Source organism: Bactrocera neohumeralis, chromosome 2 (genome assembly GCF_024586455.1).
Source record: "Bactrocera neohumeralis isolate Rockhampton chromosome 2, APGP_CSIRO_Bneo_wtdbg2-racon-allhic-juicebox.fasta_v2, whole genome shotgun sequence".
Classification (NCBI taxonomy): Eukaryota; Metazoa; Arthropoda; class Insecta; order Diptera; family Tephritidae; genus Bactrocera; species Bactrocera neohumeralis.
The window spans coordinates 50,729,447-50,747,848 of NC_065919.1; the positions used below are offsets into that span (position 1 = coordinate 50,729,447).

The window sequence follows — 18,402 nt, forward strand, 5'->3', positions numbered from 1 at the left end:
GAGTGCAAAATGTGAATATCCTTTTTTGTATGGCTTTCTTATATCACAAATACATATGTATTTATGTATACACAAATAAATATATATGTATGTATAACTGGTTTGCGTCTTCGGTAGAACATTTTTTTTTTTTTGTTGTAGGTTTGGTTTCTTTGTCTTCTTGCTTGCCGACAAGTCGATTCGACGCGTGTGACAGGTTGAATGAATTGCAAAGAGTTCACAGTTATTTCTTTGTTGCCTTGTTACGGAGAAGTTGTGTGATTATATACATACATATGTATGTGGCATGTGCCCGTGTAAGCGAGTATTTAAATGCAAGGACCCTTATCAAGATAGAAAATATCAATTTCCAGCTGCCAAGCAACTTAAGAATGTGGAAATTTAATTCAATGCAAAGGAGTACCGAGCTCTGACAGCGTGTAGCTTACGCTTTCAATTTGTAATGCAGACTACCTTGGAAAGGTCACTTACAGGAAATTTGCTAAATTCTAATATTATTTATTTTATTTTCTTTTCATGTTTCATTACGTTCATAGGAAAATTGTGTGTGTTTTGTGTTCTTGGCATGGATACTTTCACAGCTTTAATGATTGAAAACAAAATGTTGAAAATCAATTTCCATTTATTTATGTGTCCACTTTCACTAAATATGCCTGACGGACCACAAACTGCACACACAATTCACATTGAAACCGAAAACATTAGCAAAATTATAATGTGCAGTAGCAACATGCTGTTATAAGTGCATAAAAAGGGTGCTCCATTCAGGTTAAACAGAATATAATGTGAATAGTTGGAAAACCAGTGTTGAAAAAGATTATATTATAATACTAATGGAGTACACAGATGGTATTGACATGGTAGGCCTTAACAACAGACCCGTCAGCAAAGCCTTTGCCAGTCTAAAAAAGAAGCTAAAGAAGGTTGGTCTCGTGGTGGTCGAGGGAAAGACAAAATACCTGAAAATTACTCGTGTATTGGCAACCACGTCGCTAGTGGCAACTATACATTTGAAAAACTTAAGGACTTTGTCTATCTCGGAACCAGCATCAATTCCACCAACAATCAAGCGCAACAACGCTTGCTTCTTTAGAATCAGTCGGCAATTGAGAACCATATCCTTCACACGACGAACAAAAATTATGCTCTATAAATCTTTCATTATTCCCGTCCTATTATATAACGCAAAAATGTGGACCATTACGAACTGAGATGAGAAAGCACTTGGAGCATTCGAGAGAACTATGCTTCACAAGTTTTTTGGAACCGTTCGCGTGAGCGGTGAATATCGAAAAAGATGGAATCACGAACTGTAGGAGTAGTATGTATGGAAGATGATGCTCCAGCGAAAGCTCCTTCGATTGGAGACCCATGGGTGACAACGGAAGCAAGGGCGCGCACGCATCTAATGTGAGAATCAAATGTATTACAATCTGTATGCATTTGGGATACACAACTGGCGTGATCTCGCAAAGGCTAAAGGCAACTAGGCAAGTTGTGTATTTTCGGCCCAGACCGACCCACGGTTGTAAAGCCAAAGAAAAAGAAAGTTGGGGTTATGGTTATGTAAGGTTTTGATGGCAATTTCACCAAACAGTTTGAGCTGGAGAGCTGGTCGTCGAGTTTATCACAACGCAATCTAAACACTTTCTATATAGAGTCATCGCAATTTGGTCGATGGTGTTAACAGTGTTATTTACGAAGTTGCCGGTGATAGCCTATGCTATGGTTTCCGCTGAAGAGAGAAAGGTGGACTTTCATTCAGAGTATTGTACATTCAATCCGATGGCACAACGGCGCTACTAGACTTCAGCTCGTTGAGCTCAAGACCTGACTGGTGGAGAGTGAAAAAAAATAAATTTTTTGCGAGCACAATTGCAACATAATTTTCAATAAATGCATAAAAAGGCACGCTTTATGTGCAAGTTAATATATTTTTATGTATGTATGTATGTCTGACCGCTTGCATTTGTAAGTATTTGGCAGCACTTGCTGCTTCTATTATCGCTGACTCATATTTAGGTCAGCAGCATCGATTTATTTCTGCAACAACATAGCAATAAAACTATGAAAGCCAAGCAGCAAATGGCACTAAAGGCAAAAACAACGCCAGTAAAAACAACAGCAATAACCAACAGATAGATGGAAAAGCAACAAAACACACAGACAACTTCAATATTGTAAGTGCCACAATGCAGAGGGCTTGTTGCAGCTGCTGGATAAGCATGAATGGATAGTACCGGTGTGAGTGTAAGTGTGTGGATGTTTACTTATATACATATGTACGTATCTATGTATGTATATACAAGCTCATGCTAAACTTTTTAAAGCGCTTTAAATTTTTTATTAAATTTTTAGTGGAACTGTGGTGACTAATTTCAATATTTTTTACGTTACTATTTACTTGAACAATGATTATTTTTATTTTATTGCAAAACATAAAATAACAAGAAACGACGATAACTCTGTAATACCCTTAACAAATAAAAGTTTCCATACACGGAACTTAATTTTGATCGGTCAGTTTGTATGACAGCTATATGATATAGTTGTCCGAGCTGAATGATTTTTCCAAAAATTGTGGCGAATTCTTAGACAATTATTCATACTTAATCTCGTAAAGCTAGCTCGTCATATAAAAAAGTTTTCCATACAAGAATTTGTTTTTGATCGGTCAATTTGTATGGCAGCTATATGCTATAGTTGTCCGAACTGAACGATTTTTTTTTTAAATTGTAGCGAGTTATTAGACAATTATTCATACTTAATCTCGTAAAGCTATCTCGTCATATAAAAAAGTTCTCCATACAAGAATTCGTTTTTGATCGGACAATTTGTATGGCAGCTATATGATATAGTTGTCCGATCTGAATGAGTTTTTCAAAAATTGTAGCGAGTTCTTAGACAATTATTCATGCTTAAGCTAGTAAAGCTATCTCGTCATATAAAAAAGTTCTCCATACAAGAATTCGTTTTTGATTGGTCGTTTTGTATGGCGGCTATATGATATAGTTGTCCGAGCTGAATAATTTTTTCAAAAATTGTGGCGAATTCTTAGACAATTATTCATGTTTACTTTCGTGAAGATATCTCGTCATATAAAAAAGTTTTCCATACAAGAATTCGTTTTTGATCGGTCAGTTTGTATGGCAGCTATATGCTATAGTTGTCCGAACTGAACGATTTTTTCAAAAATTGTAGCGAGTTCTTAGACAATTATTCATACTTAATCTCGTAAAGCTATCTCGTCATATAAAAAAGTTTTCCATACAAGAATTCGTTTTTGATCGGTCAGTTTGTATGGCAGCTATATGCTATAGTTGTCCGAACTGAACGATTTTTTCAAAAATTGTAGCGAGTTCTTAGACAATTATTCATACTTAATCTCGTAAAGCTATCTCGTCATATAAAAAAGTTTTCCATACAAGAATTCGTTTTTGATCGGTCAGTTTGTATGGCAGCTATATGCTATAGTTGTCCGAACTGAACGATTTTTTCAAAAATTGTAGCGAGTTCTTAGACAATTATTCATGCTTAATCTCGTAAAGCTATCCCGTCATACAAAAAAGTTTTCCATACAAGAATTCGTTTTTGATCTCGTCATATGCTATAAAAACGATTTTTTCAAAAATTGTAGCGAGTTCTTAGACAATTATTCATACTTAATCTCGTAAAGCTATCTCGTCATATAAAACACTTTTCCATATAAGAATTTGTTTTTGATCGATCCGATCTGAACAATATTTTCGGAATTATAGCATTAGGTTGCATAATAATTCATGCCAAATTTCCTGAAGATATCTTGTCATATAAATAGGAATCCTAATGAAGAACTTGATTTTGATTTTTCAGTTTGTATGACGACTATATGCTATAGTAGCCCAGTACCGTCGATTTCGACAAATGCGAAACTTCTTGGTATGAAAAGGAGGTATGCAAAATTTCAGAACGATATCTCAAAAACTGAGGGACTAATTTGCATATAATTTATAGAGTCTCCGACATTTCTGCGGCATGTTAAAAACTACGTGGCGACTTTATATACCCCATATATTTTGGGTACATCAAGCAAGCGTTTATTCTCTATTTTCTTCAACGAAACTTTTAGTGCAAAGAAACACTTGCTCAGGTCAACGAGCGCGCTCACTATACAAAACAACAATAACAACAGTAATAAAAGAAAAACTTAAGTCACAAATTACACTAATAAAACCGTAAGCCGAAAAAACAAAGCATTCAAACGAAATCACCGCCTTGGCTCAAGTGTAAATTGCTTGGGATTTGCTGGAGAGTTGAACAGCCGTGGCCCGCTGTCTGACGCATCTCATCGAACTCCAAAACAAATTTCGGCAACTACAACAAAGAAGAAGGAAAAACGAACGACTTACGACAGTCAAACTGTCAAATACAAAACAAAACATGGAAGTGCGTTGAGGAGGGGCATTGCGGTGAGTTTGGCGTTCAATAAAGAAAATGCATGTTTTCGACGATTGTTTCATTGATTAGATTAGTTTAGCGAGCAAGTACACAGATCTATATACATATATATATCTATATATAAACATACATATGTACGTTTGTATGTACTTATGCGAGGGATACCTTTGTTATACTGGCACTTATCGTCAGCATCGAGACGGTGTACAAGTATGTACCTACAACGCTGGCAGAGGTTAAGAGCACTCGTTATCGAATCTGTCTATCTGTGTGTATGTATGCGTGTGTTTGTACGTGACTTCGAAGTACAATTTCCAGCATACATATTTGAAAGATAGAGCAGTGCATTGACCCAGTTGATAGACCGCTTTTAGCGCTAATTCTAACGCGGAGGGCGGGAACAACGCGATAAGGAGTGCAATTCACAAAAAAAAACAATTTGTTTTGTTTTCGAGAAAAATATAAAATCTGCTAGATAAGTAATCTGGCTATAAATGTATACACAAAAACAAGTTGTAAATATATAAAGGTTGTATGCAGATATTTACGGTTTCATTTTCAGAAAATAATAAAAATTAGATATGGTTATATTGTTTTGAAAAACCAAGACTCTATAATTTTTGATGTTTATCAGAAATATGAATTTATTGTAAGTATATATCATATAATACATATAATAATATACCAAGCAGATAGTATAGGTTATTATTAAGATTTTGAATTGTTAGATAAAAATAATGACCATTTGCGGCTTTCAACAACTATTTTTTTTAATTTTCATTTTTTTTTTTTTTTGAAAACTCGTATATAATGGTTTGTCAAAAACGTTTTGCAGTATTTTTATTGATTTTTTTTATTGAAATTAAAATGAATTTTTGATGACTCATTCCCAACTCTTGACCGATGCTACGGCTGCTACTATGCCGGTCTCTTTCGACCAATTCAGCGATTTTATCACAATTTTCGACGACAGGCCTTCCGGAGCGTGGCGCATCTTCGACCACCTCTACACCAGAACGAAAACGTTGAAACCATCGTTGTGCGGTGGAAATGGAAACTGTATCGGGTCCATAAACTGCACAAATTTTATTGGCGGCTTGAGATGCATTTTTGCCTTTATCGTAGTAGTACTGTAAAATATGCCGTATTTTCTCTTTGTTTTGCTCCATGTAACTCACGAACGACAATCAAACACGTGTTAGCGCGTGAAATGTGCTTTCCAAAAAGGTATAGCATGACCCGATGCGACGAATAAAACTAGAACTACGCGCTTTCAGCGCCAACTAGCGAAAACACCGCAAGACTTTTTTGACAACCAATATTAAAGGGTTATAAGGGTATTATGAAGGGTTTCTAAGTAGGGGTTAGCTTTAAGAAAACTTTTTGGTTTTAATTACTCAACGCTTATTTCATTGCGCCGAAATGTAGGCAACATTTGTTTTGAAATCTCTAACACATAGAATTTATTGTAAAATATGAGTCATTTCATTAGGTCCTCTTTGATTGCTCTCCAACATGAAATTCTCAGTATAATTATGATAATACAATTTTCAGATTTAAAGTCGAGAAGTCTTATGATGAAAAGTACTGCGAGAGAGAATTAAAAAGTTTTGAAATTAATTTATACAAATTAGTAATTACAAATTTGAAAATTCTACTTCGAAACATCCCTCGGTAGGACCCAACTTTTCATTCCAAATTTTATTTTAATATATAAATGCTTTAAAGCACTTAATTTCATGGCGCTCAAATGTAGGCAATATTTGTTGGCATACAAATTTTATTGGCATCTGGCTTAATGTGACACAAAATTATAATTAATTGATGGGTTTTATAAATCATACAGTAGAAAATATATGTATGTGATTGTCGTGTCACAATGTTTAATTGACCGTTTATTAAGAGTTCTAAAGAATTTTATTTTATATATATATTAAATTAGTACCGATTTTTTTTTTGATTTTTGTTCAATGATCTGACTTAGCGTTTATCTGGAAACCAATGTTTTCGAATAATTTTTATACACACATATATTACGGGGTTACATGCATTTCGTCGAGCAAAAAACAGCCTATTTTCATAATTTTTTGTTTCAAATAAAAAATTAAATATTTTATTCAAACTTTTTTATTATTCCAAACAATTTTTTAAGAGAAATATTCAAAACTCGGCCATTACGACGGCATTTCCGGCAGTCCCTCGGAGAAAAATTAAAAAAATACGTGTTCTAATTAAGCGTTCGTCTCAGTGTGAAAAAATCTCGAAAAATCCATTTTTTTTTTGGTTGCGGATGGTATACACTGCAATAAACATTCTCTCAAATTTTGAAATCGAAATTCAAATAATTACGGTCGCTACAGCGACTCCACTCTCAAAGATATTTTGTCCCAATTTGGAGAGAAATTTTTAACGTTGTTGTTGTAGCGGCAGAATACTGCCGAGTCGACAGTCAGAGGCCGAATAAAAATCCGGGTTTGTTCCGGTTACTTAGACCCGACTGTCGTGGGAATGGAACATTTTTAACGTCATTCGCTTACGCGCTATGGAAGCTTTTTTGGTTTTTTTTTTTTTGAAATCTTCATATGTTATTCTACGAAAAAGTGTCGAAAAAAGGCCCGAATTCGATAGCGACTTTCCGAAAGATTAATACGAAATTTAATTAGAAATTTTTGTTTTAGATCAAAATTGCGGTCGCAATCGTGGAAATCGTACAGGACCTTTTTGTACGTGTGATTTCAACAATTTCTTTAACTATTATACACACAATAAATAAACATAAATAAAATTATTTTGTATTCGTCATGAAATATTTATATGACAAAAAACCTGAACGATTGATTAGATAAATTCACATTAAAAAAAAGTCGCGAAAATCAGTGATTTTTCGGAGGGTCATACTGAGACGATCCCTTAAAAGCATAAACTAGGTATTACGTTAGGTTAGATTAGATGGCTGATCTAAAGAGGTCGCAACTGGACTTCTAAATGTAGCCCTTTATGAAGAAAACAAGAGGATGCGGGAGCACCGACCCACTCCCATTTTACGGATAGCAGTTCTAGGGTACCTTTCCTTGTTAGCTCATCAGCTTTGCAATTTATTGCGATTCCGCTATGACACGGCATCCATACTAGGTATTAGATGAAGGAAAAATACATCTCGCAGACAATCCATTAAGGGGGTATTCTGGTCAAGAAGCATGAATTTCAGGTAATTTATAAAGTGTCGTAAAAAAGGGCAATTAATATTTTTACTATCCATTTTTTTATTAGTTATTTGTTAATTTTAGAAGAGTACAGAAAAAAATTAAAAACCAAAAAAGTAAAAAATTTAAAAAATTATGAGCTGACGAAGTGGGGGGTCTCTAAAAATTTCCACGTGACCATACCCATGATTTCAACCCTCCTATTTATGTGAAACCAAAAAAAAAAAGATTATTAATCTAGAATAATGTCGCAATGGCCGGAACTACGGGAAAAAAAATTTTTTTCACAGAATGACGACTGCCTGAAAGAGAAACTGCATCTCTTATCCAGGATCAAAACAATTTGAAGGTGGCTACACTAGTCAAACTATTTTCAACGTAGATGAAACAGGTCTTTTTTGGAATAAAATAAAAAACTTTTATTGGGCGTGAAGAGAAAACTTTTCCAGTTAAAGCCGCCAAGGATCGATTAGACAAGCCTATTGTAAATTAAAACTCTCTTATCAGAAAATCCAAATTTAAAAAGTAAATCTAAAGCGGTCCTGTCAGAAGTCTGATGAAAGCGTGGGTGATCGTTCCTTTTTGAAAAAGCCATCATTTTATTTGAGAAAAACTGCCGTTTAAAGTCCCATTCGTGTGATGTCTTTTGTGCGCCAGGTCATCCTCCCGCAACTCTAATTAATTTCGATCCAGTGGAAGTTGTATTTTTGCCACCAAAAAAACCAGCCTCATATCTCCGAAAATAATTTGAAGCTTACTACACAAGGCGGTCAAATCTCATTGAGACACATATTCTGTTAAAGAGCAATTCAAGTTTTAGATGCTGTGAAAATATTGGAAAAATATTATTCTAGACCAGAACTGTGTCCATTTTTTTCACCCTGAAACCCAAGGAGAAACCATTTCAGATCCTGAACAAATCGATAGCATAATAGAAAAGTGTCGATATTGCCAAGCAATTAGTTTAGAGAAATGATGACGTTCAAGAATTGCTAGATTCACACAATCAAGAGCTAACAATTGACGAGGTTATAAAAATGCCCGTGAGCAAGATATTGACCAAACTGATTCGCTAGACCCAGTTGAATCGGTAAATCAAAACAATTGCAAACTTAACAGAAGGGATTCAAAAAGGGGTTACAAATTTTAGAAACAATGATTCTAAGAAGATGTTTTACTACAAAAGAATAAAAAAAGACAATTGAATAAAATTGTAAGACGTGAAACCCATGCAACCTCTAAAGTTTGCCCTCAAATTTGTAACACCCAGAGAAAACTTTAAAGATCTAATAAAAAAAAGAAATAAAATAATAATAAATGATTAAATAAAAAATGTTTCTTTCTCGGAGCCGCCGATACCGAAATACTTTAGAATATATTATATGTATGTACCTGTCATACAAACTATGTATGTCAACAAGTCAAGCTCTGGCATGGCAAACTTTTTTAGGTAAGACGAAATTTGCAATGAATTATTGTCTAACGCAATGCTATCATCTCCGATTTTTGTTATTGTACTGGAGTACTTTGGAATTTTGGCTTTCTGTTGCAAATACACAAAAAAAACAAATACTTCAAAGTATAATGCTCAAAAATGTTTTTTATTTTGTTGGTCGAAGACTTTTCTTGGATAAAAAAAAATATTTTTTAAGCAGCGAATATTCTGTGGTCCCCCGTCAAGAAAGCGGAAAGTAAACAGTCAAATGTAGATTCCCCTTTGAATTTATAACTTTCAGACGCAAATAAAATAATCAGCCATTATAAACTAACAGAACCCAACAACACCTCCCGCCAGCAAACACAAGACATTCGGCTGGAAATGCAGGCGAGTGAGTAGGGGTGTGTGTGTGTGTGCATGACTGCACGTAATACAAATCTAATTATCAAGTAAACAAAAACAACCAAGCCAAAACCACAAAAGCCTACAAATCCAGCCAAGCCAAGCCACGAGATCGGTGTAGAGAGCGTGTGGGGCAAAGTGGAACGCTGTGCCGGAGTGTGGAGAGTGGAGCATGTGATTATAGCAAACAATTTAATCAGCAAATCATCTCGAAAATGTGTAAAGATTAAACTGTTTCAGAAAACGAGTGCAAATCATGCCATTCACACACACATGCATATACACAGCGGCAGCGTAACAATAATTGTCCGTGCAGTAGGAAAAATGGAAACAAGTGCAACGGCGCAGCAACAAGGTGTGCAGGCGGACAGACGGACCGACCAGCCGACACAAAGCTTACGGAGATGAGTGTTATAGCTGCGGTGCTGCTACGTGCTGCGCGGCTGCTCGAGTTGGGGCTGCAGTCGCGCAGTCTGCCTAACTTTCGTTCGTGCTAGACTCAATTACCAATCAACAGGCCACAAATGAGACGCAACAAAGCAATCGGCTGGCCGCTGTCGTTATTGTTGTCGTCTTGTTGTGTGTGGTGGAGATGAGATTAAATGCGCGACCACACCGCGCCGCGCCACATGGGGATGGACGCGATTGTTGCGAGTAATGTGCGCGCCAAGCCCGAGATTTGATTAACCGCAGGTCATTGCCGTCACAACAATTACTTTTGTAGCCAGCTTCCACGTGTACGCGTGTGTGTGAGGCTCGGGAGTTTGTTGGCGTTGCAGTGCTGTTTCGGGTGGATTTGGTAGCCAGCAGCGACGGCAGCGTTAGCGCTGACGACGCGGGTCAACAGTCGACCAAAGCAAATAGCATTTGCACGGTTACTCGGGCAGCAAATGGTGTTGGGCAACGAAAGATGCGCAGTTAGCGGGTCTTCGCAGTTAGGCGTGAATGAAAAGATGTCGAAATAGCGAAGACACCTAACAAGTAAGCCAAAGTGGCAGTCAGATGGACAGACAGCTGCCACAAACAATTATGGATTAGTGCAAAGTGTTAGTGTGCTAACGTAATGTTGGCTTTTGAGCCGAAGGAAGTGCGCGTAATGTGAATTTCCGAGGGAAGTAGATAAAAGTCGGTGTTTTTTCTAATCTTGTTGCTACATTACGAATAAGTTGACGTTGGAAGCTTATGTTACTCATCTTTTTATTGCTTTATAAGCAAGTCATATTTTTACAGTTGAAACGAATGTGGGGGGAAAACCTAGACCGATCTGCCGGAAGCTATTTGAGTGCATTCGCCTGAATGAGGTATTTTTATATGTGTGTATTTCATATTCTTTTGAAAACCTTAGAAAAGTACGGACTTAAATAAAATAACCCTACATGTTTCCAAACACTTATTTGTATACCCTGTACGTTTTGAAACATCCAGGAGAAAAGAGCGAAGTCTCTAGAAAGCATATACTACTTGTATATACAGAAATGATCATCATAAGAAGCCGAGTCGATTAATCGAAGTCCGGGACTCGCCCTACAGTCTTTGAGATATTGATCTGAAATTTTGCAGACGTCCTTTTCTTCTTAAGGAGGTGCTTATTTGTTGGACTAGCGGATATTGGACCATTATAGCATATAACTGTCATACAAACAGATCGGATCACTTTAACATATAACGGCGTACGGAACGACCCGGCGCGATCTTAAATTGATAGCGTACAAAATACAGCTTGTGTGACAATTGAAGCCGTTTGACCTTCCCAAGCGACATCGTTTCGCTCAATAGGCTTTTGAAATGTTTCAATAATATCCGAAGTTTTTTAGCTAAATTTTGTTCAGCGATGAGACCCATTTCTAGCTCAATGAGTACGTAAACAAGCAAAACATGCCGCATTTGGGAGGAAGAGCAACCTGAAGGGATTCAAGAGCTGCCCGTTTCATCCAGAAAAAACAGCGGTTTGGTGTGGTCCATATTACTTCAAAAAGAATACCAGTGAGAACATAACCATCAATGGCGACCGCTATAGCGACTGACCACCTCTTTGCATGCCCTACGAACCCTACTCATCTAAAACCCTCCTCCCTCTGGTCCGACCCCGTCGAAACAGCAAGTTTCTTGGGCCTCCCGTTAGATGACGTCGACCACAACACAAGTGACCCTCACCATCCTAACGGGGATTAGATACTCCGTTAAAACAACAACAACCGTTATAGCGCCATGATGACCGACTATTTGATGAGTGAGGCTCGTGATCTCGGTGACATTTGGTTTCAACAAGACGGCGCCACTTGCCACACATTGCAACAATCAATGGATTTATTAAGAGAACACTTCGGTGAGCAGATAATTTAACGGGAACCTCGAAATGGATTACTGTTTATATAGTTTTTAATTAAGAATGACTTTCTTGATATTTTTAAATATAAATGCAGCGTGTCCAATGATTATTAAACACCAAAATCTCAGCCACAACTGAGAGGAACCATACACATAACAATTACGCCAACAAAAGCAACCATTGAATGCGATGAGCATTAAATTCATTATTTCATTGCCTTTACGCGGGCAATCGTCAATGGAATAGGTCAAAAGCAAGCGCTTAAAAGTTGTTGTTGTATGTGTATGTATGTAAGTGTGTGTGTGCATATGTATGGTACATGAACCGCAGATGAATGAATAAAACGGGTTAAAAGACGCGTTTTTCGTGGCCAACAAGGCGATCAGACAATAATTTAATCCGCTGGCAGGAGAGGGAAGCAAGTACATACATACATATATAGTTGCAACAATTTCGGAATGAAATGAAAACAAGCTGCGTTTGGATGCCTACATAAGTATATGCAAGTGTGTGTGTATACACGAAAGAACAACAAAGAAATAAATTAAATTTTTTTTGAAGAAAAACACAGAAAAAATCATTTTCAACAAAATAAAAATCGAGTAAGGTGCAATTGTGCATGTATTGCAATGGCAACCGACTCTTTCTGCGGGTTCAGGAGGAGTAAAATGGAAAACAAGCACAATCAACCGCAGAAAGAACACCGAAATTTGTAAACAGCAGCGGCGGCAACAACGCCAGCCAAAAGTTGGAGCAGCTGCAACAAAGAAAGGCAAAAACAACAACAAAGTAGGCAATAAAAAACAAATCCACGAAAACAAAATAAACAACAAAAAGAGCACGCAAGAGTACGCTATATTTATCCCACCTTTTGGAGCAACATTTGGATACCTACACACTTTAGACGTCATTTTGGGTGCTCAACTGCAGCTTGCCGCGCACTGCTGAGGCATACACGGAGTGTAAATTTAAAGTCAAAAACAAGGAAGACAGCATAGAATAAAGTGTACTCCTTCTGGACGAACAAAAATACATTAGCAGCTGCTTACAAATCTACATTTTCGTGGTCTCGGTAGCATTGCTTAGTGTATTGGGTAGGATGGTCTTTAAATGCAGGTAGAAAATATACGAGCATTACTACTTTTACATAATTACAGTTATAGTAAACACATAAATATAAATTTTTATTGCGATTTAGGGCAAACGCCGGCTTGAATAGAGTTTGAGACACCATGTTGTAGAATCAAAACAATTTCTAAAATTCTAAATTCTTTTCAAGGATCACCCTGATATGCACAAAATGCATTTTTATGATACTTATACACACACATTTTATATTTTTGTTTGCATGTGTGTATGTACATATGTATGTAGCGGCATATAAACGCATTTGAGATTAAGTTGAATTGTATTGCAATTGCGGCGCAGCAGCGCATGCGTTAATTTCCGCAGACGCACTGCATGTAAAACAAACTTATTCCGAATGTTCCAAATGAGATGGTAACAAATGGACTTGATGGATTTCAAGAGGAATGATGCTTTCGAATGGTTGCCTTTTAGGCTTTAGAAGGATTATTAAAATGAAAATCGGATGTGGAAGAAGTAAATGTAGTTTCGTTAAGTAGAAATTGTTATTGGAAATAAATTAAAAAAAAAAATCATATACATATAATTGCAAGCAAAATTTAGGACTGTGACAAATGTTGTCAATAATATTATTAAAAGTAATCATTTAATTAACACATTAATTATTTTTTTATATACAATTAATTAAAAATAACTATTTTTTCATGCTAAAAATTATTTTTAAATATTAATTTATTTTAAAAATAATAATTTTTATCTTATTTTTAATTAATATTTTTTTTTATTTCTATTATTATTAATTTTTTTTCTATATTTAAAATTTATAATTCTAAATACCTGATTAAGATCCCAAAAATTGGGTTATTTTTAATTTTTTAACTCAAATAACGAATTGAGGAAAACAATAAAAAAATAATCCCAAACTGAAAAAATAATTGTTTTAGAAATTAAAATTTTTCGCATTGTTTTATACTACCAATTTGGTTATAATTTAAAAATATTAAAACAGTTTAGCTCATATTTATTATTATTGTCTTGTTTATATTTAATTGCTTTTAATTATAGTGTTTCAGTTAATTCCTTACTTTTTATATTTTTCATTCCATGTTTTAATTTGAAAAAAAAATTTTTATTTGCTACTGCAATTTTTAAATTAAAAAAAATATTTTCAACTTTTAATCCAATGTTTGGGATCAAAAATAAAATGTTCAATCTTCAATTTTTATTATTAAATTAAAAAATAAATTGTTTTCCAAATCCAAGATTTTTGAAATTGAAAATTTAATTTTTAATCCTAATTAAAAAAGAAAATCTATTTCGTAATTCCGAAACTAGTATTAAATTCTGGAAATTAAATTTTTAACTCGGAATTTTGCCTCTTGTGCTTCACTTAGCTATCCACCATTGCTCCAAGAGTTCAAAAAATTTCATTCTCTAGCTACCAATATGCGCTTCAAAGCCATGCCAATTATTCTTAATTTTCAAGCATCTAATGACAATGAGTTGCCAATTTCATAATAAAAATTTACACACTTAACTGCATAACAAATATTACTTTTGCAGAATTGCAAGTTTAAACAATCATATTGCGACTCTCTCAATTCTTTACGATTATTTATTATTTTCTTAACATTTCACAATAAAACTCAAGTGCACAGTTACTTCGTATATGCGCAAATAATGCATAAATTAAAGACGTAGTATCACAAATCGCACATAGACCCCAGCTGCTGACACAATCGGACAATGGCACGAATAATGATCAAATCCAGACACTCAATTAGCCTAGCATTGCACATCATTTCATATCGTTCGAGCGATAAGAAAGTTAAGCGTGTTTTGTAAATTTAAACGAAATCGACATTCAAAGAAGTTTCAATTTTACTTGACTAACCTAAATAAATGTAGAAATGTATGAATGTGGCAATAAAAAATGATTTTATACAAAAATGTTACATGCAATAAAGCTGTATTTGAACTGCAATCTAATTGAGTCAATCGTATTAAAGCATAATTCTTTAATTGGGCTAAGTATACAAATAGAAAGGCAGGACTTGTTTAGCACAACGATGTTATAGTGATTAATTGTGAATAGACACTAATAAATACATAGTTTTCAATTTCCTGTAGAATATGCTAAACATCACTGCAAATTAATTCTAAGTAATAACGCTCATTTGATTGATTGCAGTGCCACACTTTAGCACGTACTTCAATATACAACGTGCCTTATTAAGAGTAATTCATTTTCTATTTTATTTATTTTCTATTTTATTTATAAATATATTTTTAATCAAACTTACCGTTTCACCATTTTGTTGGTCACTCCAGAATTATTTTCCTGTAGAGATCCAATATCGTCGGATTTATTATAATCCAGCTTTGAAAATATTTTTATGCGCCGGAAATTAATTTTGAATTATTTTTAATAAGCACGGAATTACTGCAATTAACTACGTAGATAATGAAAATCACTGAACGGACGGTGTACAATGCAGCCTATAAATCCATAAAAAAAATTTATAAATTTTATACGGGTCTGAAGCTTTTTGGGTTTAAAATAAAAAAAATTATAAGTAAAATAAAATAAAAAAAGTCAAATAAAATAAAAAAAAAATTAAAAAATAAAAAAAAAAGTTAAATAAAATGAAATAAAAACACAATCAGCCTAAATCGTTTGCTTTTGCCCATAAAGATTGGTGACGACCTCAACTACAGAAACTATTAAACAAAACAAATTACTGAGAAATTTCCAAAAACTAACTAAACTTTAATTATACATACATACATATAAAGAACAAACCCTGTATCTCTATATATACTTTTTAACTAAACAAAATATATTTATCTTTATGCGGATAAATGTTTTTATTTCGTTTAAACACTTTGCAAACAGCTCATTGTAGCCAATATTATTAACAACAATGCCGCAATCAAAGCCGCCTTCATTTCACGCCGCCATTCCAATCTACCACCACCAAACACCTCCACCACCGTCGACACCAACATTTGCGGGAGTCAGCACAGTAGCAGACAAAAATGTTTCCACCAGCGTTTGTGTTTTATTGTCCTTCCTCGGCTGTTATTTAGTACAACCCCCACTTGCGAACACTTCTATAATGCTTTTGTAGATATATTTTCATTCTTTAGAATTTATTTGCATTGCATTGCGTTATTCTATTGTACTGTATTTTCGTGCCTTCTTCTGCATATACCTGTACCGTTTTCTTTACCTTTAAATTTAATTAGCACTTTTAAGCCTACACCGATTTCTTTCTTTCAGTAAAAGGAAAAACTTGATTCGTTTGGTTAAATTAAAAACTTCTCCTGCTACTTAAACATTAAACGTTTTAAAAAAATTTCACTGCCAACACGACCGGAAAATTCTAATTTAATTGCACTAAACCTTCAGTTAATGCTGGTATATGCAACAACAATAATATATGAATATACATATATGCAGGAAAACTCACACAAAACTGCAATGAGATAGCGAATGCACTTTTTCTTTTCTACTTCAACAGCTTCTATTTTGCTGTTTCACACTATTTATTTGCTTCGCTTCTTTTTATTTTCACTTCATTTCCGAATTGGTGTGCACTGCGTTTTAAAGCTGCTTTCTTGCTGTTTGCTTCGATTTTTCTGCGTTTTGAATTCTTTTCACAGGCATATGTAGAATTCGAATTGCAAACCTATTTCCAATTCTTCCTTTGCGACGCGTAATCCACATTCGTGTTCGTTTGCTTTAATATTATAATGAAATATTTATTATAATGTTTGTATTTTAATTGAAGAGAACTTCATATGCATAAATATTATATTTTTATTTTATTTTAACGCAGTGATCCCCAAAACACGTTAACACAACTCCGAAGAAAATTAAAGACTGAATGGTAACTTCACCACACAAACTTTTTGTTGTTGCTTTGTGTGCTGAACTGTCAACAGGAAAAGTTTTCACCATACGTTTTGTGCCGCCACTTGACAATTGCGCTGTGGCCGTGTTCAGTGCACACAAACTTCACGGTTGATATTCTTTGTCTGAGCAACTCTGCAGCGAGGCTTTTTTTAATAAATGAAAATTTAAATTTATATGCCTTTTCAAGCAGAAAAAAATTAATTAACAATTAGCTCGTGATAAAAACGCCTAGACTAAGTTACAGTAATATTACTTATACATGTTCCAATTATTTTTTTTATGATAAACGTACTCTGCGAGTTTTTACGTTCTCTATTTGAATAATTACAAAATAGTTCCTACAGATGTCGCTCAAAACTCTTTCAATTATTCATGACATTTCCGCTGTTATCACTTTGTTCGTTTTGTTTACGCAAGAAATTGAAAATGTGTTGCAGAATAAATCTACATTGCAGTTTGTTTATACAATTAATTGATTTATTATACACACGCGAATGTGTTTATACACAGAAGTATATATATGAGTTTGAGTATTTACGTGTAGATTTGTAGCTTCACACTTTTGTATATGCAAGCGATATGCACACAAATGTACATATGCATTTGTTTTCGTACTTAATTCGAGGAAGCTTTGAGTCATTGGATTATTTTGATAAACATCTTATTGTCGAAATTGATTTTCGGTGCTTTTTAGGTGTGCAGATATGCAATAAAGGCAAGGATTTGTAAACAAAAAGTACGCGCATGCAAACTGTTAATAAACAAACATATTCATATACATAAATATATGCATATACTTCAGTGCAAAGCCGAAAGGGGTATTTTCAAAATTATGCAAATATAAACACACTGTGCCTCAAGTTGTAGCAGGCCATATTTATAAAGTCTACGAACTTTTGAGGTTAGAATTTTGGTATCTTAAATAAAATAAATATTTGAAATAACAGATGGTCAGTTCCTGCGCATTTAGGGTCCCTGGCCTCAACTGATAAATAACTTGACATTTTTGAACAATTCCATATAAACGCTAATCAAATCAGACCTCATTAATGGAGTATAAATTTGAAGGTTAACAAAAGCTGTGGGGGATTTATGGAATATTCTAAGGGACCAAAATAAATGCGTTCGAAGATACATATATTTAACTGACCCGCAACCAAGAAGTGAGAGATCTGGGTCAAAGATATTTTGTTGTTGCTGTAGCGGTAGAATACTGCCGAGTTGACAGTCCTCGACTGGATAAAAAATCCGGAACCGTTCCACTTACGTAGACCCGACTGTCGTGAGAAAGGTTGTGGGTCAAAGACCATGCCATCTGATCAGCTTTGACGCGGACTTGTCCATTTAAAATGCGCGTACATGAATCAATAAAAATATTTTTTTCCGAGATTATTATAACCTCTTTCAATGTTCGTGTGAAGTTTCAATTGTTGAAAATGTTAAGGAAACAGTGCTTGAAAATCGTCGGGTTGGCATCAGAAAGATAGCAATCAGAGGATCTCAATATCTCCTATCGATCGACTCAGTGCATTTTGGTTAATGTTTTGGGTATAAAGCGTGTGAATGCTAGACTCGTGGCTGAATCTTT

The 18,402-nt window shown here is 34.7% G+C and overlaps 1 protein-coding gene across 2 annotated transcripts in view; it reads right to left on the minus strand.

Moving 5' to 3' along the window:
* Nucleotides 1-16,761, minus strand: part of LOC126767704 (protein pellino) — a 116,650-nt gene extending 99,889 nt beyond the window's left edge. The window contains exons 1-2 of one of the 2 annotated variants that reach the window (XM_050485249.1): nt 16,369-16,761; nt 15,199-15,394 (exon numbers count right to left, since the gene is read on the minus strand). In XM_050485249.1, coding sequence (XP_050341206.1) covers nt 15,199-15,209 — 11 coding nt within the window. In that variant the 5' untranslated portion in view covers nt 15,210-15,394; nt 16,369-16,761. Of the gene's footprint in view, nt 1-15,198; nt 15,395-16,128; nt 16,317-16,368 lie in introns of those variants that run through there. The other variant, XM_050485250.1, reaches the window with a different exon arrangement.
* Nucleotides 16,762-18,402: the final 1,641 nt, after the last annotated feature.